The sequence below is a fragment of the Gambusia affinis genome, linkage group LG20, assembly GCF_019740435.1.
Source record: "Gambusia affinis linkage group LG20, SWU_Gaff_1.0, whole genome shotgun sequence".
NCBI lineage: Eukaryota > Metazoa > Chordata > Actinopteri > Cyprinodontiformes > Poeciliidae > Gambusia > Gambusia affinis.
The window spans coordinates 3,031,008-3,051,971 of NC_057887.1; the positions used below are offsets into that span (position 1 = coordinate 3,031,008).

The 20,964-nt window shown below is 42.7% G+C and overlaps 1 protein-coding gene across 4 annotated transcripts in view; it reads right to left on the minus strand.

Moving 5' to 3' along the window:
- Positions 1-20,964, minus strand: part of raraa (retinoic acid receptor, alpha a) — a 185,605-nt gene that overhangs the window by 50,420 nt on the left and 114,221 nt on the right. Inside the window, exon 1 of one of the 4 annotated variants that reach the window (XM_044103660.1) lies at positions 499-2,203. The exons of the other annotated variants lie outside the window; for them this stretch is intronic. Coding sequence (XP_043959595.1) covers positions 499-676 — 178 coding nt within the window. The 5' untranslated portion in view covers positions 677-2,203. Of the gene's footprint in view, positions 1-498; positions 2,204-20,964 lie in introns of those variants that run through there. 4 annotated transcript variants of the gene reach the window in all.

The following is a 20,964-nucleotide window of genomic DNA, read 5'->3' on the forward strand; positions in this document are numbered from 1 at the left end:
AGTAATCTACAAACTACCAACAGTGCTGTCCAGGTTGTGACAGGCTCAGGGTGCAGCTCTCCAGATTACTGGAGAACCCTGGGGAGAACTCAGGCTGAAGAAGTTTGAGCTGATTAAGGCTTACATGGCCTGCAAAAACACTGGTTGTATTTAGAGCATATTTCAGGAACGAAAAAGCCTGGGATAGAGTGGCGGGGGTCAGAGCGGCAGCACACTCCCTGAGGTTTCTCAGGATGAGGGAACAGAAAACTAAACACTCCAGCAGGCTGCCTGCCTTGTGAGGCAGCAAACACAGAAAGAAATAGAAAAGTAGGTCAGATGGAGCCTATGTACACACAAGAAAAGATGCACCTTTTTTTAAACAAGCCTGTGAGTATTTCACGTGGTACATAACGAAACGGAATATATTTGAATAAATAACTAAATTTCTCCAAACTTTTCCTAAAGAATGAGTTGAAGTTGCAGGGAATATAAAAAGAGGGGAGTGGGGGCACCTACAGTGATTGGAGCCGTTCCAGTGATGGTTCCTGATGGACGTGCTGTAAGGATGGGGCGCCCCGGGCACCAGCCCCTTCTCTGGGATCAAGCATCCTCTGCTCTGGTTGTAATAATCCATCATTAAAAACGGGTTCGGGCTGGGATTCAGTCCCACAACGTCCACGCTCTCGTACATCATACGCGGCAGAGAGGCGGCGGCGGCGGCGGGGAGAGGCGCTGAAAACACGGAGCGGTGCTCAGAGGTAGACTGGCTCAGATGGAGGGGAGAGCGAGGGGGGAAACGGCATCAAGATCGAGGGAAAAGTGATAGATCCAAACACAGCGGGACGATTTGGACATCTGGCATCTTCCTGCAGGAACCGCGACAGCAGCAGCAAAATTAAAAAATAATAATAAAAAGACATCAACCTCGTTTGAGAAGAAGATTTAAAAAAGCAGTCCGCATTGTGTCCGTCGGAGCAGCACCAAGAAAAAGAAAGAAAGAAAGAAAGAAAGAAAGAAAAAAAAACCCACACACACACACAGTATGCCAAACCGAACCGAGGGAAGTTCAGCAGAAATAGAACTGTCCTGTCCGGTCCGGTCCGCTCAGGTCGGCCTCGATCGGAGTCGGAGCAACATTTAGACAAGGCTCCGTCCGCGTTGCGAACCGCAACTAAATCCCAGGCAGCAGAGCAGGAATAAATCCGATCCGGGACAGAGGCGTTAAGATTCCGCGGAGTTCCGCTCCGTCCTCCGGCTGGGTTCCGCTCGGTTGTCCCGTTAGTGCCCGATCCGCCGCGGCTGGACTCCTTATCAGCTCCCCCCCTCCACCACCAGCCACCGCCGTCCCCTCCTCTCCTGTGCAGCAACCCGGCGGCTTCCTTTCGCTCTCACTCAGACTCCCGGCTGCACCGCCTGCTTCGTGTTTGCAGAGAGAGAAATTGTTCCCACAGCAAGGCGAGCGGCGATCATATTGTGCAGAAATGTGACAAGGCGCAGCAGCTGAGCTGAGGGGATCTGGCTCCACCTCCAGCGGGCTCCGGCCTTTTTCACCCGCCCCCACCACCTCAGTGTCTTTCATGCAGCCGCTCCTCCCATATTTAACCCTTTCAGGGACGTGACAATGGATGTCCCTTTCTGCAACGCAGGGCCTGAATGAGGCAGAGCGGGGCCCTCCCTCTAACCCAGCAGCGGGGGCTTTAAATAGGAACGGCTTTCATGACATGATTGAGTTATATAAGCGCAGTAATTAGTCTTTCATATCTTTCCACGGGAGTTTATGGGTATAATGAAAGCTGCAGCACGCATCTCTCTGATGTTTTTTTTTTCCCTGTTAGTTCCTCACTCCTTACCATCTTCAATCAGTCCCTCAAGCTCTAGGTTTTTTCTTCTTTCTTCCAACCCCAACACTCTTGTCTCCCTAATTTGCCTAATGCTATGCTGCTGAACTTTAGCTGAACCCAGGGAAGAAGGCGAGCCTCACCTCCTGGTGACCCGCTGGTTTGACTTGGGATTCGCCTTCTCCGGCTCGCTCCCCGTCTCACATTATTCAAGGTTTCCCACCTTGTTGTACACCCCGAGTAACGGAGCCACACTCATTCCTGGAGCGCTGGCCCCGCAGACAGAGGCGCCGCGGTTCACACGGCGCCAGGCCGACAAACGAAAGTGGCAAAGTCGCCCGGTGGCAGAGAGGCAGGCGAGTTTCTCACAGCCTGCTTACAGCTGGAAGAAAGTTCAGGAAGTTGTTTACAGGTTGTTGTTTTTTTGTTTGCTTGTTTTTGTTCTTCACATCTTTACTCTGCAGCATTCCATGCACCGCTGCAGAGACTCGCCGTGCGAGCATGCAGCGGTGACATGCTCACGACTGGAGTCTGTGCCACAGCTAGAACTAGAACAACTGCAGCTGGAGAGCCTAACAAACGTCATCGGTGGAAGAGGAGAAGAAGTAGCAGAGATGATCCTGACACCAAGAAGGAATGTCTCTAACTTTTACACACTCAAAATCAGAGCTTCTTATGATTTCTATAGAATCTGGTGGGGAAAAAAAGACTAAATTATGGACCACAGTTTATGGAGAGAAATCTAATTGAAAATCAACCAGAAAATTCAAATTTGTGCGTCTCTACTGCTAAAAAAATATATAACTTCTGACATGTTTAATTACTTAGGGTATGTTTTTCAGATACACTACGTTGGAGAGCAGTTGCTACCAATCACAGGTTTTGACTGATGCTATTTTATTACTTCATATGCATATGTTGTTTGTTGCTGTGGTTCCTCTGTTTAGTTCTCTTTCTTTCTTTCAGTCTTCTAGGGTGTTGACTTGTGTCTTCTTTATGCTTCCTTCTCTCTTCCGCCCTTATCTCCCTCGTTCCCTTTAGATCAATTCTATCTTTCTCTCCGTCCATTACATCTGAAATAAACCCAAAGCAACTTCTAACATAGTTTCACATCAAGTAGCGCATCATGGCTAAAGCTGTAATGTTCCACTTGTGAAAGTAAATCTGTTGGGCCTCAGATTAATATAACAGTCTTGAGTGCTAAACTACCAGACAAGACGCCTTAAAAAAAAGTCTGGAGAATGCGTAGCTGCATCAGACGACTTTAGGCGGATGCAGCCTGGACTGCCTGACAGGAGACAAGACGTCCCACGTTGAGGCATCTCGGCATGGATGAAGGCTTTTCAGAAGAGCTTGGCTGAACAAACTGTAACAGAGTGACCTTTTCAAATATCTGCTTCATCATGGGTTCGGACACAAAGCCGACGGACTTGTGTTGTAAATGACGCAGCTGACGGAACAGCCCTCCCCCTCCGGTGATCCTACACCTGAGCCACAGGCCACAGCTGGGTCTGCCCAAGCCAGCTTTTGAAAAAGATGATCAGGATGGAGGGAGGAGCGGGAGAGTGAGTGGAGGGGGTTCCCTGCTCCACCCCCAGCTGACTGTGACACTTATTTAATGCAGATCCCGCTGTGTTTACCCTGCCTGATAAGAGGCGATGTGCAGACCCGGGCCACGGCGACCCCTCGCCTGCATTGATAGCCACGCATTCCTTGACAGGATTAGCCAGATGAGTAATGGCTGTCAGAAAATGCTAATTTTCCAGGCTCTGTTTTCTTCTCCGAAGGGGATGGCATTCATCCTGGAGTGATACCCTGTGATTGCAGAGGACAAGCTGACAGATAACAGGCTGTTGATCATTACTTAATTAGGGAGGGAGGTCTTTTCCCTCCAACCTTTAACAGACATCTCAGAGAGAGAGAGAGAGAGATTTACAGCATTCTCCAGTATTATTGGCATGCCTTGCAGAATGTGGACGAAAACCTTAAGATGAATCGTTCTTCTGAATATGTTACACTTTGCTGCAGAGAGCTTTTCTTTACCATCCTCCTCAATTTGCAGAACTTGAACCCTCATCTAGTCTAACCCAACAGAACCGAATGGATTGCTAATCCTTTTCGGAGCGTTTGGAATCACTTTTTCCAATGACTGTGGAACAAGTGATTTCTATAAAAATCTAATTGAAATTTGCGCTTTTTTTCAGTGCCAGAGAAATTATTTTAGGTGGAGGTGGACAGCTTGATCCAAAGTATCAATAACATCAACAACAACTCTGTATCAGTATCATATCGATACTAGTTTGGTCAAATCAACACTCTAGTTTCAGACTTGGGCTTTTATTTTATTTTTGCATCATAGTTTCTCAACTCTACCTCAAAAAAGATTTTGTTTTTCACTCTAAGTTTTTGCACTTAATTTATTTTGAAAAAAATGCACACAAATTAGTTTTGTTTCTCTATTTTTTCTTTTTATTGTGTTAACTTCTTAACTCAGTTAATACAGAGTTAAGGTTATGTATTCCTTGTATATTCCTAAAGTATTTTGTAGACACTTCTAAACATTGTCCAAATTCTATCCTAGGTTTAAACTAAATAGCTGAAAAGAAAACCATAAAAACACCTGAAGGTCAGAAGTATGATGTCACATTAAATCTAAATAATTAAAATAGTCAGTATTGGTATCAATATGATACTGTCCCTGTATTTACTTGGCGTCAGATCCATATCAATATATGAAATATATTGATATTTTAGAACACTTTATTCATATTCCCTAGGGGTAAGTTAGAGAGGGTGCAGAAAAAGCTGCAAAAAGCTCCATGTTCAGGATATTAGGAGTAAATTCACAGAACGTGTGAGCAGCATATCATAAACTCCATCTTTATGGCTGTGGTCGCTTTAGGTTTTTGTCTGTTGTATGTCATTGTACTCTCATGCCAGTTTCAGAGAAGCTCCTTTCAAACAACACTGTAAAGCAGGATTAACACACGCTTTTGCCCTTTTCTGCCCATTCTGTGTAAGGACCAACGCGGTGTGGAGGGGGAGGTCAAACTCAACCTGCATCTCTTACACTCCTGGTCGAATCGAGCAGAATAGCTTAGAAAGACAATGAACTGGGCCGCCACAACTTAGGATTTCTAATAGCGCTGTTATTAAGCTTTTATGCATGTGCCGAGCAACATGTTTGACAACTGGTGCCACAAAACCAAAGGAGGTAAGACATGTGAGTGGTCTCTCCTACATTTTCATGACTGTGTTAAGACTGGGGGGGAAAGAGAAGAGAGACCACAAGAGGCTCAGAGCACATTAACACACCAGTCCAGGTGGCTGCCCTTGTTCCAGCATCAACATGCAGCACACTCCTGAGTACATGGAAAAGTACTTTACCAGAGGAAAGACTGAGAGAATGAGATAGTGTCTTGATGATGTTGCAGAGAGCCGAGTCACAGATGAGGAGCTTCGGCTGCATAAAGATCGAGTCAAACTGATATTAAGGCGTGATCTGTGTGGCATCGGGGTGTAAATGCACAGTCACGAAACGAGAAATGGCTTGAGGAACGCCAGAAGCAGCAAACGCAGCGTCCTTGGTTTGGAGCAAAGCTGTAAATGAGTTTCAGGCAAAGAGTTGTGAGGGGAGAGAGAGGGAGCGGGATTTCAGAGGGGAATTCAAAGAGTTTTATAGGCATGGGCAGGAGAGGAGATTGCTGGCTGGACCTTGAGGGTGTCAAAGTATTTTTACTGCCCCCACTCTCGTTCTCGCGTGCTCCAATCAGGGGTGCTAGGAAGCAGTAAAAAGCACTTCCCCCACCCCGCCATTCCTTCCCAAGGAGATGAGCCGACAGGTTAGAACAAACAATAGGTTGTTTTGGCATTTGGATTATTGTGCATGATAAAAGGAGGAGGGAAAGCACCTTCTCTGGGAACGGACGCAGAGCTGTAAACAGTTTGAGCGGACCTTGGTCAAGCTAATCAGTGAGAATTTGACTTGAATGCTCAGCAGACTCTGGAGATAATCCACCAACATCTGCAATCAACTATGTCTTGACCCTCATGTTGCTGCACTCCAGAGATGTCTTTTTATTTTGTTTTGTTTTTTTTTTAATCCAAAGCCATGAGTGCTTTCTGCACAGTGCACTCCTTATTGGAGTGGACATCCAAATCAAAACACAATCATATTGCCTTAAAGTCATGGAAAATTCGGCTGAGCTCTGGCTGCCTGAAGACCCCTTTACTGGGATATGTGAAAACAGAAAACAGATCAGACCTGCCGTATCACTAAGACAACACTCTGCTTGGGTAAAAGCCACCTCCTGACAAGATAAGGCCAGACATGTTAGAGTTAGAATAGCCAGGACCTAATTTTAGAGTTCCTGTCTGCCTTAGTGGCTACAACACAAACACAGGCGCTGACTGCTCCACCACTCCACTGCTACGGCGCTACACCTCCCCCCGAGCACTCCTGCACATGTGCCAGCAGATGGCTAATGCCCAGACGATAAAAGAAGTTGGGACAAGCCTCGGCAAAGCTTTCCATCTTTCTTAAACCTTCCAAGTGACCTAATAAAGAAGCTCAGCAGGGGAAAGAAAACAGAAGAGTCCTTCTGATGGAAAGCACTGCAAGGATCTTAAGTGTGCAGTTGGGCAGCTAGAGAACCTAAGATAAGAGTTGTGTCGGTGCAAAGCTGTGAGCACGTCCAGGGCATTATCCTGCGATTGTGATGCTCAGCGCCGTAATCCTCTCCAACCCCCACCCTAATCACTAACTTCCTAATGACACGGTCAGGTCTAGACTGAGCGTCCAGGTCAGGTTGACTGTACTCCTACCCCGACACACACCAACAGTTGGGTTTCAGGTCTACTTGGAGATCCTCAACCTTTCTGTCCCCTCTCTTCCTCTTGCAGCTTGTTTGCACAGCTGCTGGGATGCAGCCGGAACAGGCAGCTGTTCTCCACCACAGCAAGGAAACACTCTGAGGGAAATGAGCCCTGCATGTGAGAACAAGATGCAGTTGTGCATCACTTTCACCTCGCTTCCATCAGTCCGACCAATGTGGATGTGACGAAGCGCACGACTGGATTCATGGGGCACGAGATGGAACAAACGTTTGGCGAGATTTTTAGAAAAAATGTTGGATTTTTAAATTAAGTAAAGGTTTTATGAAATTATAAAGTGAACTTTAATCCCTTAACTTTGATGTGGACACTGGTGTTGTCATGGACCCATGGACAATCTATATGTTCTGAGATTATCTGTCAATCTCAGAACATATAGATTGTCTGTCAATAGGTGTCACTGAGTGTGTGTACAAGTGATGCCTTTAGTTGTAAGAGGAAAAACCTATGCTTGGCTCTGAGAATGAAATCCTACTTAAGAATCCACTTTTTGACAGATAAACTGTATAAATGGGTCCTTAAGGGTGTTATCTTTTGTTTCCTTGCAATTTGTTAAATTTTTATTTAAATCAGTTTAATTCTACAATATTTGGTCTAAAACTGTCTTGGTGCTGCCCTCTTTCGGTTGACTGGTGGATACTGCAGTCAAATTCTCCGATTGGTTGCCATGGCACAGCTTGCTTGATGCCTACATCACAGTCTCGTGTTCGGGTACAAACATGGCCCCAGACTGACCTGTGCTTCACATGTCGCCAAAGTTTCAAATCACAGAGAAAAGCAGCCAGATTTGTCGCGAGACGCTTTATTGAAAAAGCATTGTGAAAGATCAGGAAAAGTCACTAAATATAATAATGAAGTTGCTAAGTTGGCAGCAGTGACCACACCCCCATTTAGCTCCGCCCACTTTGGTAGAACCTTTCAATAATCGTCTGGGGCAGTGCTATGGTTTTAATCGGGTCTAGTTCAACTTTAACTTTGAAAAATTACTCAAAGAATCATTAAAGATATAAAAATCATATAGTGATTCACAATAAATCAATACAACGGCCCAATAGTCAACAATACATAAACAGCAGCAGCTTGGTTTAGATGACTGTCAGTGGTTTGACTTTCTGCTCCACAGATCCACAGACCAAACAGAAACCAAACAGTAACAGACACCCAGCGATCATTGTTACACTCAAACTGAATGTGATCAGCAGGTCTAGTTAGAAAACCTGCAGCACCAATCTTTGTGAACTGTCATGGAAAAAGAAGGCAATTCAGGTATACTTAAAGCAACCACTTTGATATCTGGGGCTCCTATGGCTTACACCTATTTCACAAAAAGGAAGTCATGTCGACAGAAATCAGGGCTTCACAAGACATCTGACGATAAATCTTGTGAAATTTCACTATTACACCCACTGTAGAGCCTCAAGTTAAAGTGTTCTGGAGATCTCAGATTGGTGCTTTGCTGTCCTCTCTCTGTCTGCCCTCTCTAAAAAGCCACTCTAAGTGGCTACATGCATCTTTGTGAAAGCCACCCCCCCTCCCAATCATTATCCCTTTAATGTTTTTCCAACGGCAGATTCCAGCATTTATGGTACAGGCCTATATCTGCCCATAAAGCCTTTTATTGTTTAGCTGAGCTCTATTGCGGCCGTAACCTGGTTTTCCCATTTTTTATGGGGACCTTCACTATATCACTGGGGGGAGGACAAAGCTGCACACCATCGGTGTTTACCAAAGTATGGCCCCACTCATAAATCCATCGTGGCCGGCGGCATTCTGGAAATACCTCGGCAGAGCAAGAGGAGACAGAGGACGGGGGGAGGAGACTTAGCGTATCGCATACCTTGTTGTCGTCCATGCTCTCCAGCCTTGAGTTAGAAAGCCCATATCCTCAATGATCATTAAGACTATGTCCCTTTGAATAGAGTCCATCACTCAGCAAATCAAGAGAAAATTGCAAAGGATGTTACCCTAGAGGAAGGATATCTTCATATAAGCCATCCAAGACTTGGAATGGCCCCCATTAGCTGTCAGAAACAGGGAGACGTGGAGTACATACAGAAAGACAGCAGATTCACTTCATGAAACAAGAAGACAAAAGGGATCAGGAGTAAAATGGTTTGACAAGAAAAAGCTAAATGAGACATTAGAACAGCAAGCAGTCACCACCAAAATATCTTATTTTCTGGATGCACTCAGAGCACTAATAGAAACAAAAGCGTGATGCAGTAACTCACTGCTGCCTGAAAGAAACAGAAAAATGAGGAATATACTGTCAAAGAAAGAAGAAGCAGTTATTGAAACTGAAATTTGTTTGAAAATGGTAATTTCTTAAACCATTTTGGTGTAAAATAGAACAGATCTGAAAACTACAATGTTTTAGGGAATGTGACTTGTCCATAGAAACAAAACTGAAGCTGATTTTATGAAAGAAATTGAGGTCTTGTACATGTCATCTTCTTTAAAACAAAAATATACACACGGGATCAGTTTCCTCAAACTTTCCATTCACATCAACCCACAGAAATACGCATCATGGCTGCTGTGGTGTCTTTTTCAAACGTGTCGCCCTGAGATACACCAAGACAGAACAGACAATTTGACTTCCAATTGTTTTATTAGAACAATTTGATTTATCAGAAGCATCTATATTTCTGAACAGATCAGAAAAAGAGAGGTTGCCGGGTAGCACTTGTGGAAATGTCGGCGACCAACCGGTTGGCACCAGTTGTTTAGCAGAAAATATGGGCGTAGTTTTGGTCAGTCAGACTGAAACTAAGAAATTAAACCCTTTTGTACTAGTAGAGCAAAAAGATTGCATTTCAGGAAACAGAAATACAACAATGAGAAACACCTTCCCCCCAAAAAAACAACACAACTGACTAACTGACTCAATAGATGAATCAGAAATGGTTTGCAGAAGTTGATCTCCAGCAACGCAGCACTGAAGCACACATTAAGTGCTAATTTTTTTTTTTTTATCTACACTTGAAGTGTGTCTCAGGCTTTCAATTCAGCCTCTTGGCTCAGTTCAGAGCACTTCCTGGCCTTGTGCAGAAGATTCAAGCATTCCCCACTCAACGCTTCTCGCCGCTTTCAATCGCTTTATTATCTGAGGTGCTGCTGAGGGCCAATTTGCTCATTTCTATTGAGAAGTGTGATACTGGAGGGGATCTGAGAGGAAGTGAGGGGGGTTAGAGGTTCGCTTTAAGTGGATTGCCCTCGGTCTTGTTGTGCCCAACCCAAAGCATTATAACACTTCTGTGGATGACCTTCGCTTGAGTGGTGCCCCCAACGCCAGCGCCAGGCAGGGTGCGGTGATTGTCGTGCTTGGTGCACAAAGACTGAGTGTGCCCGTCCCCCCCCCCACCAAATTTACACATTTGTATTGAAAAACTGCAGGGCTATTGTTGTGTAGTGTCTGATTCTGGGATGTGTTTGCTTTTGTGGCGCTGGATGGCGGCGCCTTTAATGCAGCTCTAATCCAACTCGGTCCTGTCAGAAAAAAACCCATCTTCTCTCTTCTGGGCATTTCACTTGCTGCACACTGATGCATTCTGAGCGTATATGCGTTGCACACGCTTTGGTTAACACAACCCCTGAAGTATTGCGAAGTGTTTCAAAATGCTGGGCAGGTTCATATGTTAATAAAACATGTGAAACCTCCTGCTTAGCCAGCAAGTTGGGAGCTGGGGACAACAAAGGCCCTCGGGAGAGCAACAGACTGCACCGCTTCGGAGCATGACAAATGCCTCTGCCACAGTCACCTCCGTGGCCCCTGTTGCCCCGCTTTGTACAGGGAGGTGGGGAAGAAAAGCCAGGGGGGGTCCGGGGGTTGGCGCTGCCTGGGGATCTGTCTCATTCAGACCTGGGGAGGCAAACAGGAGGAGGGAATGGTGCAAAGGAAGACTCTGAGAAATTAAGAGAGAGGAGAACAGAGAAGTGAGGGAGAAGGAGGAGGAGCTCTCAACATTTTATAAACAAGTTGTGACTTTGTGTGTGTGTGTGTGTGTGTGTGTGGGGGGGGGGGTCATGGAGAAAACGTATTTGGTTATTTTCCACCACACAACCTCAAAATAGGCCTAAGAAAGAAAAGAGTGAGTCAATAATACAAGCATAATAATACAATAATAATACAAAAGTTCTAGATGTCTATTGTGTATGTCATTAACGTTCTGTAACAACCAAAAGGTACACTTCCTTCATATTTCTGCTACATTATTTATGATATCTAAAACAAAAAATCCAGCACAATTTTTAAAATGACACAAAGCTTTGAAATAAAAACATAACAAAAATCTATATGTGTATATATATATATAAAAAAAAAATTAGCACAGCAGGTGTTTACAATCAGCCTCCTTTACTCGGATATTCCTAAACAATTCCAGTGCAACAGTTTCACTTTGGAGCCGCCTATTTCCCAGAGTTCACTTGTTTGTGATCTGATTTCAGTTTAAATGCAGCTGTTGAGTGAAGGCCTCCGAGGTTTGTTACAGATCAGCATCATGATGACCACAGAACAGCAGTCAGAGAGGAAAGTTGAGAAGAAAGCCAGCACCCTGAACGCACCATGTGGCACGAGCACTACAGCTTTCTTCAGCACCGATGCAGATCGATGACGATCCAGGAAGAAACCGGTAAAAGGGTCCAGACTGAAGTTCACCTCCAAGTAGGTCTGCTGTGCTGAGCGCTTCAATGGGATATATCTGGTATTAGACTGATCCAAAGTCCAGACCTAAATTAAAATCCAACTGATATTGAGCTATTTTGCAAAGAATTATTTGAAAATATTGCAATCCTACTCCCAAATGACTAGCAGCTGGAACTGAACGTGGTTTGACAAAAGTATCAGGTGAGGGACCGAGTTCAAATTCACACAACAAATTTGAAAATCACCTCCTTTCAATTCACAATTCTGAATTACTTTGTGCTGGTGGAACCCATAAAATCTCAAAAAATAAATTAATGTTTGTGGTTGCAACCACAAACTGTAAGTAAGAAAGGAAAGGATTGGGAATAAGTGGAATGTAATTAGTGCCCGAGTTGGCTAAGACTGAACTGATGTGGGTGGCCACACACACGCTATAATACAGTAGTTCAGTATTTCACAATTTTTTTTTTGTGGAACTCCAAAATATTTGAGGAAAATTAGCCTATTTGTGGATGTTTTCATCTACAATAGTTGAAAGAACAGACAGCTTGAAAACCCCTAACACCTCGGCACAATGCAAGCTGACATGCTACTGACTGGCGTTTGAAAAGAAGCCAATCCAAGAGCAGCATTCATGTTCCCTGGCACTGATTGGTTGTGCTGCCAACAATGGAGGTGAGGAAGACAGTGGATGTTAGCTTCTGCAGCTGAGCTAAGGTGGTTCCACTGTGTGTATTAATGCATATTAAGGTGTATTTGGTGTTTGTGCTATTAAAACAGGCAGTTCTAAGCCTTGTTTGAGGGAGTCTTTCATCTATTCACAGGTAGTTGTGGTTCCTCACCCAGAGGATCCACTGCACACGTTATCCATGTGAACCAAACTCCTGAAGAACTCCAACGTCTGTCCAAAATGTAGTTTTATTCCTCCATAAACATTTCTTTCAGCTACTTGAATCCCTACAGTACTACAGGAGTTTTTTTTAAAACAAGTATCAGATTCACATTCCTTTGTTTAGGTTTTTATGACAAGCTTCCCTTGGAAGCTCAAGCTGTACTAGTCTACCCTGTCGTACCACGGCAGACATCCCTGTGTTGTGGTTGTTTAGGTGGGCGAAGGTTTACTCATCTTAACCACAGGCAGCAGGAAATTAAAAAGCTCTGGGAGAATTTTGGACATAGTCAAACTTTCTGCTCTCATGTCCTCCTTTGTGTAGACATTCATTAACCTCACACGGCCGTTCAAATGCCGGGTTGTTGCTCAATACACACATTGTAATCCGAATGCCGTGACTTCTCCAATAAACAGATCTACACTGACACATATTTGGTTAAAGATGTGTGAAAGCTGAACTCCACAAATGAACGCTTTTCTTCCCACTAACTGAGCTGAATGGAACTTCTACTATGACTACAGATCCAGCCTTGTTTTAAAAAGCTCAAGTAAAACATTAAATATGTTTCTTTCCAGATGGTACAAGCCTCAACGTGTGGAACAATGAAGTTAAGTTTTTTGCTGGTAGCACCCATTTGCAGTCACTGGCTGTGTTTCCATTACAAATGTGCACAAATCTTTGTCCATGTTCCGCTAATGTCGAGAAAACACAAATTCATAATTGCGATGTTTCCATTAAATAAGAAATGAAATTAAAATCACAAATGAATAAGTGTGTTCATGTGATAAATCATTGAAATCATGGGTGTGATGGATATAAACAGTTACATAAGACTCAGAGGAGATTATCTTATTCAGTGGTTGGAGAAATTGCCCCACCTAATTGGTGGGGCAATTTCTCCACAGTTTTGGAGAAATTGTAGTTGGCCATTTTACAGTGAATCCGTAGCCAGAAGCTACATGTGTAGCTTCTGTGTGTGTGTGTGTGTGTGTGTGTGTGTGTGTGTGCGTGTGCGTGCGTGTGTGTGTGTGTGTAATTCCACACACTTTGGAATCACACACAACTTTTTATGAACTGCGATCCTGTGAGAGCTCTGGTGGAGCCAACTGCACATTATGAGAAAAAACAAAAACAAATCATCATCCGCCGACTACTTTGTCGTTTTCACCAGTCACAACATCCAGCTGGTGAACACGTGACTTGTATGATGCAAACAAAGTGTTTCCACTGCAGATCTGCGAAATACAGCAACTTTTTTCAAAACTGCCGTGTTTCCAATAAGTGATTGTATTTTTTGTACTTTCAATTTGTGCAATGTTACAGTCAACAGATTCGTAGCTATTGTGGCTACCAGGGCCATCTGTGTGGTGAAGCTCTAAGACAGATTGTCTCACAAGAACGTAAACAGGCTGATGGGGGGGGGGATAAAAAAAAAACAAAAGGGAAAGCCACAGAGGAGCAAATCATTATCTGCTCACATGATGCCATTCTCCGCTTGATACCAGGACAGGCTTGGGGGTTGCTACACGAAAAAAGGAATCCTGATAATATTTAACCAGTGGAGATCTATCATCAGTCTGGACCTTCTCCCCCCGCATCATTAGTCCTCACCCCCAGGTTTAGGCCTATTGTCATTCAGACTGATGCTCCTTTTCAGCCTGTATTCAATATTTTTGGCCCATTGTTCCACATTGCATGCCCCCTCCGAGATACATTACTTTTCCCACTCGGGCGGTGAAAGGAGAGCAACAAGGGCCAGAAAAGGAGCTTCATATGTTATAGTGTCAGGGCTAACAAAAACGTCAAAAGTCTGGCTTTTTGCATGCATTCTCAAACACAAACTCCAGGCAGACCGTCTCTTTCTCCTTTTCTCACAGACATGTTGTTTTTTTTTTTGTCTCAGTCCATCTCCTCACACACACACACACACACACATCCATGTAAGCAATGACCCTGTGGGCTTTAGTGGGCTCTTTGAATGAAAAAGAGAAGTCATTTATCCGACTCATCTTTGCTGCACCTTGCAGCACCTTTTAAAAACACTTTTTATTCCTCGCTAAGGCTAAAGCTGCAGCTCACTGACAGCATGATGGAGAGCCTCATTCTGACTCCCTTTCTTCCTTTGTCTCCTCCTCTCACACACTCACTCTCTCTCTCTCTTTCTCTCTCTCTAGAGCTTTTTCTGTCTTTCCGTCGGAGCTGCCAAAAGGCTCCTGGAAAAACCGTCAAGCTAAGCTTCAGTGGTGTATAAGAAAGTTGTGTGTTTGTGCAGATTTATGGATACGGCTCGTTGAAAAGGAACAAAAATGATCTTTCGAGTCAATATTCAGTCTTTTCTTAACTTTTAATCACAGAGAATGATATTCTATTTTGAAGTAGGCTCAGGTTAATTTCTGTCTGTCTCGTCAAAAAAGTTCATTATTTGCTGCCGTAGTGAAATCTGACAATGAAAATCTGAAGAAAAGATGGAGCAGATTTATTTAGTGGATTAAAAAAAAAAGGTAATTTTGTGTGTGGTGAACCATTTGTGTTGATTTGGTAACATTTTAGATCGTTATGATGTTGAAAACCCCAGTGACAACTCATTAGTGCTCTGGCAGAGTCCAACAGGAATCACTCAAAATGTTCTGGAACTATTAGAAATATTCACATTAATAACAGTTTTCAGGAAATGTCTACATATTTATCAGGCAAACCTGTTTAAAGTATTTGCAAAAACAGGCAAGTGTATTTACGTTTGTAATGGTAGGATTTTTCAAACAGGGAAAGTTTTTGGCAAACTAAAGATCATTGTGAGAATCATTGAAAAAATTATTTCTAGAGAAAATCACAATGTCTAGTCAGGGAAATCTAAACAGATTCAAAATGTTCAAAAGTCAATTTAAATTTTTATAAAATTATATTTTGAATAATTCTTTAACATTTTTTTATTTAACAAAAAGCAAGGCAGCTAAGCTAAGCTAACACTAGCAATTCAAATTACAGAAGTTTAATTTTATTTTTCCAGACAAACCGATTGAATTTGATACATGATAGAACCTAATAGAATTGCTTTAAATGAATGTTTCATTTTTCAGTCACATGAATTAAACAGAATCTCCAGGATGAACACAAAAATTGTTTTCTGGATTCAAGATCCTTTCTGAATCGAACTGTGACCCTGAAGAAAAAAAGAAAAGAAAAAAAAAATCGAGATCAAATCACTGGACACCGAAAGATTCACATCTCTACAAATGATGCTGCTGCAATCAAATATCCACCTACCCAAAGTCGCCCCCTCCACCCCCCCAAACAACTCTGTCCAGGTCTGCATTCGATATTTGTGTGTGTGGTACATAGAGAAGAAATGGTGCATATTTCAGAAGGAAGCCCAGCCACGTGTCTGGCTGCTACAGCCTGAGAAGAGGAGCACTTGCTCTGAGGTCAGTGTGTTTGTACACTGGAGTAGTTTCTATGCACCCGGGCAGACGTTAACACTAACACCTCTAACCTGGTTGGCCAGCAGCCGGCCTCTCTCCCTCACCCCGCCTCACTGCGCAGATCATCGCTGCCATCTTTCCCTCCCTCCTCCTGCTGCCTTTTCTCCTCTGAGCAGAAAATCGCTTCGGATCGTAAGCCGACTCACGGCAAATTGAATAATTCTGCTATTCTCACCTGCAGCGTATACTTGCTAATGTTAAACGCACTGATGAAGTGGAGTTGCTTGTGCTTTCTGAATGGGCCACATGTGATACTTGAGCGATATAAGAGGCTGCTGTTTTCTGAGTTACAAACCATTAAGAGCACTTTAGTAGAGGAAAAGCAGTTGTGAGGTTTTGATGACCGGCTTTAATGCAGTAAATGCTGGTCAACCAAATAAAACAGCTGAAATGATCCACCAACAGGGTGTGAGCTCATCCCACTTCGCGCATTGTGTAACCGACTCACATGTTGACACCGATTTTGCAATAATACTTGTGTCAACTTTAACCCAACGGCGAGAGACAGCAGGGTAACGTACAGTAAAGGGGTCTTAAGAAAACGCAGTCAGAACCGATGGTTTCTACACTTCCCTTTACTTGATGCAACTTCCCTATGTTGCAAAACCAGTGGCAGCCATATGTGTGATATGTGCATGCAGATTGGCGTGCCCGTTAAAATGGACGTCAGCAGACTTCTTGATAATGACGCTAGCGAGTCCGGGACGGTCCGTGCTTTTGTGAATTTGTCCGATTTGATCATAAACACCCAAATTAAAAAGCACAAGCAATCGACAGGGATGTTGTTGAAAAGGTTTGTTTTTCCACCAGCACATCAATTTGAAGAGAAAATATTCAGTATTCAACCTACAGTGATGCATTTACAGCTTTGATTTCCAGGAGTTTTGACGTTTTCATCAACAGCAAAAGGATTTTTATCACAGAAATGTTTTATTGGGGCTCACAGAATCAGGGAGACGCTTGCTGACTGGACAGTTTTCCATCGACATTCTCAGCAAGGAAGGACAGACACAGAGGGTCATGGCTATGAATATCATATTCACTGAATATTATACGTGAGAATATTAAGGTAGGGTTAAGTAGACGGAAAACATGTGGCAGAAGCAGATGTGCAGGCTTCCTGAATACCTCAGCAGAGCGACCATGTCACGCTGCATTAATGCAGCAATTCACGCAAAACCCCCAACCACATATTGAGTGCATGAACTGTACATATCAGAATCACAAACAGAAAAAAGCATTAAAAATGGCAACTCTTGGGGGGGGGGGGTATATTAAAATAAATTTAAAAAATATATATTTGAAACAAATGGAAACAACAAAAACGATGATTATTCAGGGTTTGGATGAATTTGTGGTATTCAGGGAAACAAGAGGAAGTGCTTTTTAGTCTGCTTGTTTTCATCTTTATTGCCCTAAAACATATATTTATATATTAAAATTTAGGGATGTACCAGCAAAAATATTTGGCCCAATACCAATATATTGATATTAATGCTGCTGTTACAGCTGATTACCAATATTTACAGATATTACATATATTTCCCTTCTGACATAAGATGACAACCACACTTTATTGCCTCTCTTTTTCACTTAAATGACCCACAATCCTTTGCTGCATCACTGTCACATGACCACAACACCCTCCAGAAACGCACACAGCGAAAATATGGAAATCAACATTACGTCCTAGTTTTATTCATCAGATCGATACAATATGTTAAAAAATGACTAATATTGATCAATGCCAATGATCAATATCAGTACTGATTTATTGTGTATGACAAAAAAAAAATTATTTTAATGGTCTTACATGACAAACAAAATTTCACAGAACCTGCATTTAATAAGTTTTTTATCACCTATAAACAATAAACATTTAAAGTCCCTCCCTCAGATGCACCTGCAACACAAGCTGAAGCTGACAGTTTCCTCTATGTGAAAACCAAACCCTCAGCCGAGAGCCGTTAAGGTTTATCCAACACTAGAGATGGCAAAGACACTGGCTGTGAATAATTCATAAAGGACAGAAAGTGACAGTTAACGGGAGTGTGTCATAGGACACTAAAGCTCCATCCATCCATCCAGTCAAGCATCCTCATTCATCCCGTCTCGCTCCCCACCTCACTGCACTCGGAGGGGTTCAGATAAAGGATAATGGATCTGCTGACATTCATCTGTCCTAAATAGAAATTCACATTAAATAACCTGTTAAGTATGAGCGAGAATCCAAACAGTCAAAAACACCCAGTCGCACGGAGAAAACGATACAACACAATACAAGACAACCATGCCACTATAAATGTCTGTGAAGCTGATGCTTTTTTTTTTCCCAACTGTATTTCAAAAAAGATTTACATCAATATTCCTCCTGGAGTGACATATAAAGTGGTCAACTAAGCAGCAAACGCAGATAACTGGAAATAATTTGCATGTCGAGCGGCCACCGAACGCACATCCGCTCGTGTTGGAAAAAGGTGGGTGAACTGAAAAGCAACCAAAACCCGTCTGTCTGCTGCAGGCGAATGTTGGGGGCGTGTCCGGGTATTTCCACCTTTGTGGTGCTTAAAAAAGTGTGCCGCCTCACTGTCAACACACTACCACATGGTAAAACACGACAGTGGAGGCATCATGCTGTGGGGTGAAATCAGGTTTAAAGCCTGATACGGGGCCGGATCTTCACCTTAGAGCAGGACAACAAGCCAAAGCTTAAAACCAAGGGAGAATTTGTGGAGGAATCTGAAAATTGCTGTTTACAGCAAGGAAGGATGTGCAAACAGATTCTCGCGGCTTTACATGCAGGTACCACAATGCATTGCTTCGGTGGTGCACAACAACTCGAATGCATGCCAACCATGTATCATTTTCCTCTCACTTCACAAGTCTACACCGCGTGGTGTTGGTTTCTCACAGGAATTTCCGATAAAAGGCATTTTAGCTTGTGGTTTTTAATGTGACAAAGTGTAAAGTGGCTCCAGAGGTGTGAATACTTTTACAAGGCAATGTGGTTTCGCTTGTTGAAGAAAAAAAACATTTAAAAAAATCAGTGAGTATTAATGTGCAAAGCCACAGATCTGACAAGATGCAATAAATGTGGCGTTCAAACATAAGCCGATTGAGTGTTGAAATAATCAGCGAGAGCAGCGGCGGCTCGCATTCCTGCTTTCCACGTCCCGGCTGTTTCAGGCGCTTCCCCCGGCGTCGCAAATCCCACCATCAGCTGCATGCAGGTGCGCGATCATTCCAGCAAAGAGATAACAAAGGGCCGCGGCCACCTCTCTATCTCTCTACCCTGGTGTGTGTGCCAAAAACCCAGTCATCTGGCAAAAGAGCTGAGCGGTACACATCAACCAGGGTGTGTTCAGCGACCTACAGTAAAGCCACACAATATCGCTCACCCACGGGCAAAATCAGTGACATTAATGTTTTAAGGCCATAGTTTCACCCACAAAAGAACAACAACAACAAAAAGTATTTAGATTTTGCTTTTGTTGCCTTTTCTTTGTCATATTTTCTAAAATTGCTTATTTCTATTGGCTTGTAGATAGGTATAGAATAAGAGCATCTAGAATGAGTTCCATGTGTTCCACTGGATACAGTTTAGATCTAGAGCAGTACGGTGTGTTGTAGCTGTGAGTATTCAACCACACTGTTAACCAAGAGTCAGGTCGCAGCATACAATAGTGACACTGCATGAAAACAAACACACTCACTGTCATGCTCATTCAGAATTCATAATGCAACACAATATTACATATATAAACCAACGGTGTTTTCACGTCTGATAGTCCGGGAGACTCAGTTCAACTGGGGACCAAAATTGCAACATTTGTTACATTTTTTGATGAACTGTGTCAAACGAACCAAACCCTTTGAAAAATCTGTTTACCTCCTCGCCTGTGGTGGCGCTGCACTAAGAGCCCCTGAAGGAAATGACACATAAACCTCTAAACAAGATGCAAAAATGCTATTTTTGGTACTAAAACCGTCAATAGAACCTATACTTCTACATGACATTGTGGAAACAATAGACATCTGATGCTAGATACTCAATCCAAATAACCCTGGCAACAGTATATTAATGTATCATTTTCAAAGAGGCAATTTATATCTGTTAAAATGATCAGTATCAGCAGGAAAAACGGAATCCAGAACATCCAGAACATCAGCAATGTATACTTAAACTTGGTAGGGTTGGATAATTTGGTTCCAAGTTACCTCTATAAAAGTGGCCTGTTTTATTCATACCAATATTGAACAATATTACATGTGAGGATGAAAAAGGTACTTTTTAAATAGAAGGTACTTCTGATTAGCTGCATTCAAGGCCACTTGGCCAAGCTAACTGAGGTATAAGCCCTAATTATTTGAAATGCATATAGATATAAATGTGGGTCTATATGCAATTCTAAGAAATGTAAAAGAAAGAAAGATACAAATAGAAAGAAATCTATGTCTATCGTAGTCCTTAGCCATTCATTAGGACATTAGCTAATGTCCTCAAAGCAGTCATGAAAGGATTGGTTTGTTATGTATTTTGGAATGTGAGCAAAAAAGTTTCAGAGTGGATTCAAAGGGAACATTGCTACCAGGGTAACCTATCCAATTATAAAAGTACCTCGCTCTGTAGTAAATATAATTAGGCTCCAAAATTATCTTTTGAGGAGGAGAGCACTTAATTCCAGGAACTGAGCAAGACACAAGATTTCAGAAATAATGGCCCATAATGGCACCGCACTTCTGTGTACACAGAAATGCAGCTCATCTTTTCTATTTCTCAGATATGTTATTGAATTTCTACAAACATTAGAGCAGGAGCTTGAATTAAAAATGGACAGGTGAACAATTTTTCCCATTACAACAATTTTCTTTGCTTTCAAAACTCTTGGGCAACAAAACTATTTTCTCAATTACATGTGACAGAGAAACATGTTTAATTGTGGTTTGTTTGGCGAAAACAAAAATCTTCTCCACATTTGTCATATTTGAAACGGAAAACATAATTTTGTAGGTAATTTCTACATTTATTTCTTTATTTTTGCTGGAACAGGAATAGCGCCTATGTGAAAACTGTTTCAAACTGAGGGTAGAGATTAGCTACCATCTCAATTTGACAATTTTTGTTGTTTTTCTTCAGTGTCTTTACCTAACCCTCTTATTTGTTTTCATTCTTCGGCTCAGTCAACTGAAGAAATCCACAGTGTAATCAACTTAACTTCTTTGCCTTCTGC